The sequence below is a fragment of the Pundamilia nyererei genome, unplaced genomic scaffold (genome assembly GCF_000239375.1).
Source record: "Pundamilia nyererei isolate P.nyererei 1_Seehausen unplaced genomic scaffold, PunNye1.0 scaffold00003, whole genome shotgun sequence".
Taxonomy (NCBI): Eukaryota; Metazoa; Chordata; class Actinopteri; order Cichliformes; family Cichlidae; genus Pundamilia; species Pundamilia nyererei.
The window spans coordinates 1,975,401-1,989,993 of NW_005187404.1; the positions used below are offsets into that span (position 1 = coordinate 1,975,401).

The window sequence follows — 14,593 nt, forward strand, 5'->3', positions numbered from 1 at the left end:
TTTTTTTTACCAAATAAAGGAGACTGAGAGACTTTCTCCATCAATGTACAGTGTGTCCACACAGTAAAAAAAAACAACCAAAAAACAACACGCGGGGCATTATATAGGTTACCTTTCCTAAAACTATTTCAATCTATTCCCACAAGCATGACTTTGGTCCCAGGCTTAATTAAAATGCTTAATTATCCTCTCTGTGAGACAACCTAACATAGGCAGGCCTGTAACAATTTTTGGGTTCTTATTGAAGCTGTCACCTCTGGGTACAGGGAGCTGTTTTAAACGCTGATATAATTAAACATGCCGAATTAAATTCCAAACCACAGCTTGATGAGGTAATTTGAGAACTCAAGGTGTCAGAGAGGGACAGGAAGGGACGGGAAAGTGGCAACCGGATTAGGCCCCTGTAGGACACTTTGTCCCAGTGGGACGTGGCACAGCCGCTGCCATCTGCAAGGGATACACAGGCGGAAGCAGGCTGGGTGACAAAGCTCTGGGCAGGAGGTAGGGCGAGGGAAACAAAGTGAAGTTTTTTTGAAGTTTGAAAGTCAAATAAGTAAGTAGTGTTACTACTAATGTTTGAAATATGTAATTAAATATTTTAATGAGAAACACAGGAACACCCTGATGTTCTCATGCTGTTATGCTGCACTTCTATCCTAAAGTTAAGCCGATAAGAGCAATTGATTCGTTTTACAGAAACAAAGATGATAATCAATGAATACCAGTTCTTCAAGCAACAGTTTCCAACACCCAGTAATCATATGATCTCGAATGTGATCTTTACATTGAAAAAAATAAAAGGTTAATTCATACTGTTAGAACTTGATTTGTTAGACAAACGTCTTCTGTGTGTACATTTTCATCCTTTTCTGGGTTATAAGTGAAACACAAGTTCTTATTTACTGACAGTTAGTATTAAACAAAAGCTTTTTTACACTAGTTCCCTAAAACCTGTTTGAATTTAACCTGGTGCATATGGACGCATACATTAATAACTACTGACTAATATCCACCTGACTGAGGCAATGCTGTAAAATACAGCATCTCCATTGTATCAATGTTAACTTTACTTCACTGGTCAATCTGGATATTTCATCTCTCTAATATATGCCAAACTTTTCAAGTCCTTCATGGTTACAAGGTTCTGCCCATGTCAGAGACACAAATATGCATCATCTCCACATTACTGCGGATTATGCATCTATAGCTACCACTGTGTGTGCCCTGAAGACTTTCATGACCCAGTCTAATAAAATATATAGTCTCTTTGTTTAGAGGGGCTTTGTGAGAGATGCATATGTACAGGTACTGTTTTTAGGCTGATGGCAAAAGAGGAAAGTATATGTTATATATGTGTATATGAACCAGTTTTCTGGTTCCTGAAATATTCATAGTCTACTGACTGTGGGGCCGTTAAGATTGCAGAAATATATATAAAAATATATAGAAATATATATATAAAAAAGTCTTTTAAAATGTTATTCCTTATTTATTCACATATAACCAAACTTCCTAGCCTTCCTACTTAGGTAACCTGAACCCTGAACTGCTAATGTATGCATTATTCCTATATCCCTAAGTGCTGTTATGTAACCATCTCTGTGTTTTTCATTGACTTTGTGAATCAATAATTCTGGCTTCGTCAATCATATCCGCTCACACTGCAGACACAAAAAAAGCTTGCTGCATCGGATGCAGCCTGTGGAACAGTACAGAGTATAATCGGTGATGACAAATGGCTTGTGGCAAGGATGCACTAATAAAATAAGTAAACAGGGGGATGGGCGGACAAAAGAGAGAAAGGGAGATAATCAGCTGAGGCTGGACGGGAAAGCCTTCTGCAGTTTCTCTACACTGCGGAGCCCCCTGTAGTAAACCTGGGAGTCCACTGTGGCCTTGCCTGCTGGTGCAGTGGTCTATTTCGGACTCTGCAGCTGGGTCCAAGATGCTGCACCTATTCCTTACAAAATCTTGTCTCTTGACATTTCATGCTTTTGTTTTCAATGCAGGGGGTTGATCACATCTGACACCTCTAATGGCTCTGGAGGACCAGCTGGACAATCAGCAGTTCACACAGAGGCACAGTCTTTTCCTTCTCTCTCTCTAACACCATGCATATACTGTGCTAAATTAAACGTTCTCTGTACAGAGGCCTGGGAGCTACAATTTTCAAGTCAGCCTAAAATAGCCCAGAGAGCTCAGCACTGGATATTAACTGCCCGAAGCTTTGGATTCTATGTATGCACATGAGGATCTAAAGCATCTATGCAAATGCTTTGCTAGGTGTGAGTATCTAAATATCCCTGCTGTTTTGACTCTGTGTATGACAGCAGTGTATACGGACACAGCACATACATGCAGATAGCTGAGGTAGTGACAGAGCTCTGTTCCACAGCCGCAGAGGGGAATACAAATCCAAGTCGTGGATGGAACGACTCCTCAATGCCACTTGCTGCCTTAGCGTGACGCGAAGCAGGGGAAGGACATGCATTCGCCATCTACGATCAGTAATGTCATTATAGACAGAGGAGCTAAACAACTAACTAGACATGTTTGGGGCGAAGCAAAACACACACGTTTCTGTATGTGAGTCTGCACACTCACAGTCTGTCCACCTATCCTGCAGCAACAACTGGCTCGTGCCACGTGCAGTGAGTAAGCTCCAGCTCTAGTTTGCTGTCAGTGCCTTGTTGCTACAGCTGCTGTTGGCTGTATGTGCACATCTGCGTGCGAGTAAATGTGTGTGTGTGTGTGTTTGTGAGCAGATTTAAGTCAGGCCAAATGTCATACCAAGAGCAAACATCCATACACTGCGGACACCGTCAAATCCTGAGCAATCTCCCTCCTTCCCCCTTCCCTTTCTCACACACACACAAACATGTGCGCACATATCCTGTCTCTCTTCTTCTTCCCTATTCCATGTCTTCTGATTAGTAAGTAATCAACAAACCCCACACTGGATTTCTTTAATACATTGATGAGTGCAGATATGTCCTCATCCCACTGATATTAATAAGAACTGCATGTCCAGTGTCAGCTCCTGATTTATAACCTTAATAACAAAATGAAGTGATAGTGGTATGGAATGACCTGCAGGTCGCACAGTTTTGCCTACAAAGCAGATTGCTCCTTGAAGGATGGAGAATAGTGTCATAAATACTGACAGTAGTGAGTTTAGTGCTCAATCATCTCAGTGATAAATGTGAAACAGGCAACAGATCATAAAGACATCAATAGCATGTGCAGAAAAGAGCAGAAAAGAGATGAAAAAGAGAAGAGACGCAAGAAAACAGAGATAATGAAAGAGAGACATTAGGAAAAAAGAAGAAGACGTCCTGCAGGAAAGAGAAGAAGTCCTCATGAAAGTGAGAAGGAAGGAAGGAAGGAAGGAAGGAAGTGGGACGCACGTTGCCGAAACTGCTCCCCCTCCAGTTTTTTTTCTTCCTGCAGTGTGCCGTAATTCGTCTCTAAAAATATCAAGCAAGAGGAGGAGGAGGAGCATAAACAAACACAGGGGGAGGAGAGGATAAAAAGATGGACGATAGAAGAGTGCACGGGGAGCGCACAGTGCAGCAAGACAGGCTAGAAAAGAAAGTGAGAGTAGAATCACTTGCTGGTGCTGAATCTGTGTGTCTATGTGTGATAAGGAAGGAGCAGGAAAACAGGCAGGGGGGAAGGCGAGAGCGAAAGCCGCGGAGAGACCGAGGGAGCATGTGCATGCTCTTTTCCAGGCAGCCACGTGAGTGTCTCTCCTCAGCTGCTCCTTTCACACTGAGCCAGCCAGAGGGGAGAAGAGCAGGGTCGCTATAGTCACAGCGGGAAAAGCACGCTACACCACACTGGCCCCACCGGATGCACACGCTCTGGTCACAGCTTACTGGTCCTGATCTAGCCCTCATTACATGCCAGTTTCTAGCGATTTACATAAGGGTGTAGAAATACACAGGTGTTAGACAGACGGATATGTGCTCGATTTAATAAGCACACCTAAATAAACATCCATCAAGCCTCATTAAGAGAATGTCATCTTAGGATGACATATGTTATTAAAGCCACAGAGGACAAAATACCAGAAAATAGCCCAGACATCTAGATGCTGGACTGGGTTGTGCTTTGCATTCATGACAGCCTCACGGCTATTTGGGGGAGGAAATAACGGTAACATTTCAAACACACACATTCGGAGTGCCACATCTCCTTGTCTTTTCTTACCAGGCGAGCTTGAAGCCTTTCATTAGTACAGCGAGGAGTGTCTGATATCCATAGCGTGTTGTGGGCACTGGGCTGCCCGTTCACACCGCCGCATGCTGACTGACAGCCTGCCAGTGCCTCACCTCCCATACACAGACCAGGAGAGATGCACAGGGAGAAGAAGGGAAGAGAGACACGCACAGGCTGACGGATGGTCGGGAACCGAAGTCTGGATGGATGATCCTCTCGGCTTTCTCCAACCTCTCTGCTACATTCCTTCGCTTGGATCAAGATGCCGCAGTGCTGAGCACTTGTGCCAGAAATTCACACCTCCCTGGGGTTCCTCATTTTTCCCAAAAGAGAAGGAGGTGACCTGCACTGCAACATTCGCAAAGCAAGCTGCAGCATGCAGCAGAAGCACGAGGGCTAGTGATTGCAAATAAAAGCCAACATGGCTAGTTGCTGCTCCTTTCTTTAAAGCCTGGTCGGCTTTCAATCAGGCTCGCACACTGTCGCTTCAAGCTTCTGTTCGCTCACTCTAACTCTCTCTGCCTCAGCCTCCGCTGCGGATGAAAGCTGCACTTGCTGTGCTCACTATGAGCAGGCGCAGGATCTCTACCCTCCCTCCCCCTCCCTCCTGTTCTCTCTGTCCTTTTCCCTAGATGGCTCTCTTTCTCTATTTCTCTCCAAGATAAGCATAACTAGCCCAGCAAAGAGGGCTAGAGCAGGGTGGTAGGCTCCTGCCACAACATCCTCTTTGCATTTACCCCTGTGCTCAACTCCGACTATACAAGAACAGCATTATTTGAGGGAACCTGCTGCAATTCTTTCCTCTCGTACTCGTCTCCACCCCTGATTTGTGTAGCGGCTAACCCTGTTAATCTCTTAATGCATTGAGTGTAGTGGGGTACTTGTGTTTATAGCTATGTGGCCTGCACACATGATGAATCCGATGGCCTTCATGGTAACTCAGTTTGCTTAGTTGGCTAGTAAGTGTTTTATAACTGTAGTAACTTGACTTTAAATCAAACTGCCCTATTTGGTGGGGGATAGTTCTGGGTGCTGGGTTCATAAGCCTGTCAGCAATAACTGCCCAGTCAACAAATAATGGGAGCTATCCAACCTAGCCAGTGAGTGTATTATGCTGTTATTCTAGTTTTCCAAAAGATTTGTAGTTTTATTTTTGAGAGAAGTGCAGTGTTTGACATTTATTATACCTACACGTGGCTTTTTTAGCAGCAGCTTCTGCTAAGCTAAAGCAACAAACCACTCAAAAAACTAGAGTAGATTTAAGTTATGGGAATTTATGATTCCATTTGCTCATTATTTTTCAGGCACTGGTGCGTGGTAGTAGTAAAATCAAAAGCTTTTAATTAAATTACCAACAAACGGCCAACATTTTGAGGATATTTGAGAAAATGGGCGATTGGTCCCCTTCAGAATCATATGTTATTATTTCCGCCCCGTTAGGCTTAGCGCATGAACATCATAACACTGAGCTCAGTGAGGTCAGTCATTTTAATCTTAAACTATATCAGTGAGCAGCAGGTTGACGATCTATAAATGATAACTCAACTTTCTGAAGAAAATATCCAGAAATGTGGAGTGACAAATCTGTCTCGCTCATCTTTGAACTACAGTCTGTGCCTCGCAACCATTGAATGGCTGTAAAATATAGCAAAGGCCAATAATACAAAAAAAGGACACATAAACGAATGGCTGAGTATTTCGTGCTTTCAAGTTTGCGGTCCACTGAACTCAGAAGTAGCTGCTTATCTCTTCCCTGGATCACTTGAGGCCACAGGGTTCAGAGAGCAGCTGATCATTCACTTTAACAGAAGCTGTCATCAAAAACTATGACTGACTTTAGCACCGATGCTGGGTGAAGGTGCAGCCCATTCTTCCTGTTTAATCTTCTTAAAGCACTGCACACGAATTACACCTCATTAGGGGTGACTAATACCATAACAGATGCAACACACACATGCTCTAAAGATCTAGAATAACAATTCTAATAATTTCCTCAATTATTAATAAAGTATTCTGATTCTGATTCGAATGTAGACCTCTTATTTTACTGAAACGTGTTTGTTTTGGAGAGATGTCTTTTTCTGTTGTTTGAATACATTTGTTTTATTATCACAACCTATGGTTAAACTGTGTAAGCAGTTTTATTAAAGCACAGTTTCGTTATAATAAGTTATTATTGAACTCAGCCTGAGCCACTGACCTTCAATCACTCACTTTGATTTCTAAAATGTAGATGTTGCCACGTGAGTGAGCACATGCCTGACCTAGGGCTGGGCGATATGAGATTTTTTCATATCACGATATGTTTTTTTCATTTCAGGCGATAACGATATCTATCACGATATCAGCCAAATAACTATATTTGTAAGATTTAAATGTGCCGTTGCTCACAAGTAAAATGTGAAATAATCAGCAGCTTGTTTTTATTTAAATATTTATTTCCCATCATAAGTTCAACAGGGTAGATGTACTTAAGGAACATGAGACTTTTTCAGATAAATAAAGGCAAATATTGCAAACTACACAAAAGGCAGCCGCTAAAGCGTTTAAGTTTCAAAATAGAACAAACGAAACAGACTAAATTGTCAATTCCACTTAGAAACAAAATATTAATTCTAAAAATAAATCTTAGTTTGTTTTACAGAAGAACAGACAAAACTGACTTTTGTCAATATCAAATAAACTGAGAACTAAAAGGAAATTCTCAATCTCTCCTTGTTGTATAGCTGAGCTTTTCAAGCAGTTTTAACAGTTACTTTAGTCTGACAAAAGCCGAATGACGAATTAGCGCTTCCAGTCAGAGACTGAGGCTACGTCCACACGTACACGGGTATTTTTGAAAACGGAGATTTTCCGTTTTCGTTTTAAAAAATAATCCCGTCCACACATAAAGGCAGAAATTAAGGAAAACGCTGCTATGAACATGCCAAAGCAGCAGGTGGCGCTAGATTCCTAACCGTGCAGAAATGTTGGCCAATCAGAAGTCTAGAAGCCTCGGTGGGAAAAAGTAAACAAAGCTGGGGCATAGAAGCAGAACAGAGTCGTATGTGTGGAGGGACAGTAACTGTGTGTATATGTAAGCATTTAAACACTGCAGAGAGTAGAATTAACAGTAACAGTATTGTAGAAATTCATTTCACCGAAACAATAACGTGGCGCACAGTGTGACGCATGCACCAGTTTATTGTATTTCCAGACTTGCTTTCGGCACAATTTACAGTGCACGCTACTCTGTTTTTTGTCAGACTTGAAATAGCCGAAATACCTTCACACTACGGAACTTCTATGGCTCTTCCGTTCGACAATCTCTCCGGCAGAGGAACCATCATCTGTTTTCTCTTCGGTCACGCTCGGTTGATTTTTCTAGTCGGCACACTCATTTCCTCCATTACCCGCTGGCTGCTTCCCAAACAAACACACGTGCGGCTTGGCACTTGTGCTGTACGATTGGTTCGGCTCTGCGCTACTTAATTTGGATTGGCTGACCTTTTTTTTTTTTTTTTTTAAGAGGACAAGAGCGGCGAGGTCTATCGCGATAGCTTAATTTCTCTATCGAGTAAAAGTTATATCGCGATACATATCGTTATCGTTCTATCGCCCAGCTCTAGCCTGACCAATAAATAAAATGATAGCACGCAGATAATACAGATAAAATTGAGTACTTCAGTCTGCGAATAACATTAATATGCTCCAGTCACAGCCAGTAGGCCAAAGTTAAAGACAGTTCTAAGCCAACACCTCGCTACACACATAGAAAACTCCTGTGTTGCTATAATGCTGCATTAACGCCACCGAGATTTCTGATTAAAGTATGAGCCGTGGCAGCGGAGTATAACAACTCATCTATTTATGGCAATGCAATCATGCTCTGAACTGTAACAAATCAGAAGTTATATGTAGGAGAGAGGGAACAACATCATAATCTACTCAAATGTGAGTCTAGAACTTGTATCTCTATATCGAGTATTTGGGAACGCATATTGTGTTAAATCAGTTAACCTTCACCGCTTCTAATATTTAACACGTTACTTAGCAGGTATCTGTGTCTACATCATGCACCCATATAACGTCTCTGGATGGAGATTGCTAACTGGTGGATTACTGTGAGTGTATGTGGTTGCTAATGCACACATTAAGAAGTGCTGAATAACGTAAGCATGCAAGATTTTTGAAAATCTATATTTTTTTGCGGTTTTGTGAATGGTACTGAGCTGCTATACATTATTTTACAGAAGTCTGGCAAATAATTTCTAATGTCTATAATATGTCAGCAGCATAAATTCATCTTTGCACATTTGAGCATGTCTTATCTCAGAGGATTGCAAATTGTGCTCCATGACTATAAGAGGGAATAGACAGCAGCTGCTCACTCTCAAAAGGCCCCCAGACCCCACTGTGATTACTTTTATCATGAAAAACTCTCACGGTGACAACGCTCAGTGAGTGCAACTTTCATCGCTTCACCAGGAGTGGGCAAGAGCAGACAGATGGACAGCCTCTTTCTCTACTGTTAGCCAGCATTCGCAGCTAATGTGAATGCAATAGGACTGTGGGGAAAGGGGCAAAAAGTGAGGAAAGGAGGGAAGGAAGTGAGGTGAGAGCACTCTAATCGCTCTCCCAGGATAAAGCTGTGAGAGCTTGAACTTCATTCAAATAAAAAGACTCATCTCACACAGTGGCCATATGGTGCACACCTTTTTTTAGACTGCTAAAAAAAACCCAGGGAACTAAATAAATAAAAGAATAAAAATAATGAAAAAAATAATGATGTGAATATGTTCCATGTAAGATTAGTGGCGGTCATGATTTCTGGAAAATTCCAGGGAGTCTTTCACAGATTAGGGAGTGAGATGTCACCTGCCAAGGCTTTCAGTCTTTAATGAAAGCAGAACCCAGCTATTGTAAAGCAACTGCAACACGGAGCATGCATTGTTCATTTCTGTCACTATCACCAGATGGGTCTCTGTGACATTTTACTAGTTCTGCTGCCTTTGTAAACTTCATTGATTTTTCTACATCACAGGTTTCTTCGTGTGTATCTGTAGTTTGAATCTTGACAGGGCTTGAGCTTAGACACAGGAGACACGGGGTGCTGAAAGGACAGCTCCTCTGGTGAAGACTCAAACAGTCACTGACTGTTTGAGTCTCACCGACGCCACCTGCTGGTCACTGAGTAGCTGAGTCTTCTGCAGAAAAATATTTGTTATGTTCAGATAAAGTGTTATTATAAAAGTATTCAATATGGGATCAGGAAAAATGACTTATTGTCAGGATAAACTCTAAAATAAACTTTAAATGTTAAATAAATAATGTCTTCAACATTTCCTTTTTTCACCCAAAGACATAAAATTTTATGTTTATTTACACTAATACAGTATTTTATTGAATAGGCGTTACGGATAGTAGGTCCTTGTAAGTCTGCAAAACACTGGTCATGTGATTTCTCAGCTTCGTTTTTAGCATTCCTTGAACCATAATCTGATCCAGAGATTTTTCATTTATATCTAAGAATAGCATTGGCAGATAATCTGCATTAATCCCTCTACACTGCCTTGTGGGATTGGATGGTGTGGTGAGTGTGACTCACTCATTCTGCCCGCAGGGCATTTCTTACTCTGAAGCTGAGAATGGATTACTCTCGCACTGGTTTCTGTCAATATGGATGACCCTCCCACGTTCATCTTTACTCTGTGACCACAGAGGGGGAATTGGTGGTCACGTGACCAGCTGACAGTTTTGTTTATCGATTAACTGACCATGTTGGATAATCTGAGTTCCCAAGGTCACAGCGTGGGGAGAGAGAGCACACTTTTACAGCCCGCAAACACAGGCGTACATCGTATATGCACGTGGGTACACATCAACAATAGCATTTCTTTGTAGTTTGCTGTTTGAAGGAAGAAGAAAAAAGACAATCAGATACAAACATTAGATTTGGAATAAGATGAAAACCAAATCAGTGAAAAATAGAGATTAAAAAACGTCAGTATGTGAACTCAAACGTTACTAAACGGTCATGATTATAATGTGAAGAGGAATGAATAAAACCCTTAAGTCATATGAGCGATGTTGAGATGAGATGATGACACAGCGATGCAAGCTGACATGCACGACTAACAGAAGCAACAGATAAGCCGGGGACACAGCCAACGTCTCACAGTAAGAATAAGTCTGAACAGATGCAAACATCGGACAACAGCACACAACAAACATCAGCTCAGGGTGGCTTAGTGAAATGTAATATTCTGTTGAAAACACACAAGCAGCAGGCATCGCACCGAGGAGGACAAAAGAGACAATATGCAGACGGCCAACACTGACATAAAAATAAAAGTAGTGTAAGGAAAACCAGACTGATCCAATGGTAAAATATGTTTATGTTTAATGGCAAGAATCAAGCAACACTGCAAAGTGACAGTCGTCACGTACAATATCAGGTTGACCCACAAAGTGATAAAGTAAAGTACAGATGGCCTTCTGCCTGCTTGGCACGTGTGCCATGAATAAAAGAACAAAGTACTGCACGTGCTGACATTAAAGCACTCTTTAAACCCCCCCCCCAAAAAACAGCCTTCCACTTCCTGTTTCTGCTGAAACAAGCAAGATGGAAATGGGTCGATGTTTCTTTTAAAACAAACCTGCAACGCACACATCCATAATTACTAAACAAAGAAGAGAAAAGGAGGAGAACGGGATTTTGGGATTAAAAACCTAAACAACAACGTGGGTGTAGGCTTGAGGATTAGTAAGTAGACAACACATTATAAACAGTAACATGGTAGCTGGAGTCTGGTAGAGTTGTAGTTCTTTTTCTTTTATGATCTAAATCTGGATTTTATCCATAATTTCATTTCAAATCATTTCACCGTTCTTCAGCAAAACACAGTGAAAAATAACACCAGTTTGAATATTTGATAAATAGCCCCAAACACATGGAAATAGCCTAGTTTGTAAGGTAACAGCTTTTAAACATTATGGGTAGACTAGTCCAATTTTTTAGCTTCAGTAAAGCTTAATCGTGGTTTTGAGATATTGGCCTTCATTTACAAACATGTGCATGGAAACATTCCTACCCTGCACAAAAAAGTGTGCACGCAAAATTACCGTCAGGTTTCTTACACGTGCACACCAGCCTATTTTGTTCTTATCACTGTGCACTTGTTAGTACATCAGATTCATTCTGAACCAACAGTGTTGTGCAAGCTACATATATGTGAAGCAGACTAGCAGAACTAAAACTATTGTGTCCAAAGAGGAAGTCAGAGAAGACAAAGGTTACAAAAGTGGTTCCATGGGAGTAATGAGAGTAAAAACAAAACAAAACAAATAAAACAAACAAATGAAAAAGCATGGCTCAGACTAAAATAACAGAGGATCTGAGGATCTTTTAAAATTAAACAGATACTGTGGTAGTAAAAAAAAATGAGAAAAAGAAAGGTAAGAAGAGACTAACAGACTACAAGTAAAAAAAGAAAACAGGTGGAGGACAAAAGAGTGCGTGATCTGTCAGTTGGAGATGAGAAACTCCCTGCAATAGGGGAAAAGGAAAATCCAGTTTCTCCAGCTTCCCTGGGATAGTGCCAAAAAATTAGACTATTAGACAATAGACAATTTAACATAGGGTGAGATCAGATAAGGAATACTGGAATAGATTTAAATGAAAAGATAAAAGTCTACACGTTTCCTTTTAGTGTTTGGTTTTCTGATATTCAGTGTCTTTTTTTGTTGTTGCTTTATTTAGTTGCAATTCTAAGCACTTTGTGGTTTATGGTCTTTTAGGCAGCATTGAAAAAATGACCAAAAGGCAACAACAATAACAATAACAAGAAAATACTAGTAGCAGAATTCCTGTTGAACACTTAATACTTTGCATGTCTTAAGCCTGCCAGGCCTTCACTGGTCAGAGGGACATTTTTTGGGGAAAATATGAACAAATTTTGGTCTGAAAAAAATATTGATAAATCATTGATTTGTGTGCGAAAAACCTTTAAGCGTGATTTGTGCACAGATCTGGGCCCATTGTACTTCTTGATTAACTTTTCATAAAATTGATCGATGGCAGCTCCACTCCCACTAACAGTGTGAATGGAGGACATCTGATGGTGTCACTCAGTCATTCCCATCAGTAGAAATGATATATTTCCTCAGGTCATTACTGAGTGTGTTTCAAACATCTTCAAATTGCAAACTGACACCTTGTAATATATTTATGTAATATATTTACTACTAACTAAACTACTGTGCTTGGTCTTAAATCTCCTTCCCGCTGTAAGCTGCTAATGATGCTTAAAATGATTTTAGCAGCCACTGTGTGAGCTCTGCTCGTCTCCCATCCTGAGTACTTTAAGAAGATGCTTATGATAAACCTCAATGCTGCTTCATTTATTGGCAGCCTCACTCATAAAATTGTGGAACGTGATACTGATATTCAATCTTTTTGAAAACCCCCTGACTTACACTTTCTTTTTTCTTGTGTAGTTTATATAAAAAAAAAAAATCTTATATCTCTTATCGATCTCTATATGTGTTTAGAACGGAGAAGTGCCTCCAACCTAAATTTTTCTTTTTAGGGATTATCTATCCATCCATCCATCCATCCATCCATCCATCCATCCATCCATCCATGGTACAGCTGACTAATGGATGGAGCAGAAAAAGCATTTTAGCTTGGAAACTTATGCTAACACATGATGTTAAAATACACCTCTTTTGGCTGAAATGCAGCTACCTGGCAACTTTTAAGAGGCTTTTAATGAAGTGCATTGACCTTTGAAGGAATAAATTGCGTGAGAGGTCTGAAACGCTTGACTTCACAAATCGTGACTCCTTGAGGTTCAAACAATTGAATTCACTAATCACGATGTCATTTAGTTACCAGCAGAAAAAAACAGAAAAGTGTAACGTCTACTCTCTAATGCACCACATCAGTGACTCATCACTTCCATGACCCTGAGCTCCTCAAATACACAGATGCGCCATTCAGAAAAATGATGTCATGACACAGATCGGGTTTCGCTGATCTCTCCAGATCTAGTCCACATCCAGTAGTGTACGGTATAGGTTTTAGCTGCTGCTGTAACACTGCATTGCTGACACTTTTGTCTACGGACAGAAATGTCAAAGAGTCGTCTGGGGAAGCCGTGCTTTCCATTTACTGGAAAGTAATATTTCATTATATATACCCAAGATTAAAGTAGCTCTGTTCCTTTTTTTATTATCAGTACTTGATTTGTTTTGGTATGAATATCAAAAACCTTCTCACTGTCACCAACATCTTTCTTTGTGTCTGTGTATGAAAAAGGTCCAGATGACCTTGTCTTTAAGAAGTGAGAAATGCCGTGGTGTGGACGCCAGCACAATCAGATGAGGTTTTGTCAGAGAGCTCATTCAACATTGGAAACACTCATAGCCCCCAATGAGTGAAAGAATAAGCCATCTGTGTCTTCATGCTCTTGCTCATGTCCTTGCTTGGGTTTAACTTAACTTGAAGTCTAGTGTCCACCCTATGATGGCGTTCGGTCTACATTAGCGCATTTATCAGTGGTATTTAAGTGCCAATGACGTGCAAACACTCGTCCGCTCTGAAGCAAAAGCTTGAAGGCTGAGTGAGGGATGCTATTTTTATATGAAAGGACTCTGGCTATAGAGCAGTGGCGAGATAAGGTATTGGGTGAAGAGATATTGACTGACCCCTCCCCGACAACCCTCACTTCTAGTCAGTCAGGGCTGTTGCCAGAGACGACCCTGCTACCATCAGAAGCAGCCCAAACTGCTGCTTCAGGGCCACATGTGGACCTTGGGTGCTTTCTTCACATAAACACGCAGATGTAGTCCGTGAAACAAAATGCTAAGGCCCACCTGAGCACACACACACACATACACTGCGTACTACTCGTTGCTATGCCGCTGTCGTCAATAAGGCATTCAACAACTACGTTTGAGCTATTTTGAGCCACACAACTGATCTGTGTCACTCATGGTGACAAAGCAACAACAAGGTCTCAATTTTGCATTGATGCACTCCTCTCAATTCTTTTTTCATCTTTCTTTTATTTACGCAACAAGCCTATTTTGTGGGTGAAAACTGGAAACAGTGGATTACATCAATACAGTCAAATTCAAGGGAGAGGGACAGAGTCCTCTAATGACTTAGCTTTAAGCACTTGTGAAATTTTATTATAAACTGGATAAGAATGGGATACGGCGGTGCCAGGAAAGGACTCTCGAGAGAAAGTTAATCAAGAAGCAGAACTGGAACAAAGATATTCTGACATTTAGTCCTGAGTGAGTGACTCCCAAAACACTAGGAAATAAGATAGAAGATACTGCGCAATTATAGACAGGCTGAGTGAAACCTCGCTTCACTAATAAA

General features: G+C 41.0%; 1 protein-coding gene across 14 annotated transcripts in view; it reads right to left on the minus strand.

Annotated features, from left to right (window-relative positions):
* gramd1bb (GRAM domain containing 1Bb) overlaps positions 1-14,593 on the minus strand; it is an 83,623-nt gene that overhangs the window by 28,351 nt on the left and 40,679 nt on the right. The window contains exon 1 of one of the 14 annotated variants that reach the window (XM_005720638.2): positions 4,213-5,044. The exons of the other annotated variants lie outside the window; for them this stretch is intronic. Within the exon in view, the coding sequence (XP_005720695.1) occupies positions 4,213-4,235 (23 nt within the window). The 5' untranslated portion in view covers positions 4,236-5,044. Of the gene's footprint in view, positions 1-4,212; positions 5,045-14,593 lie in introns of those variants that run through there. 14 annotated transcript variants of the gene reach the window in all.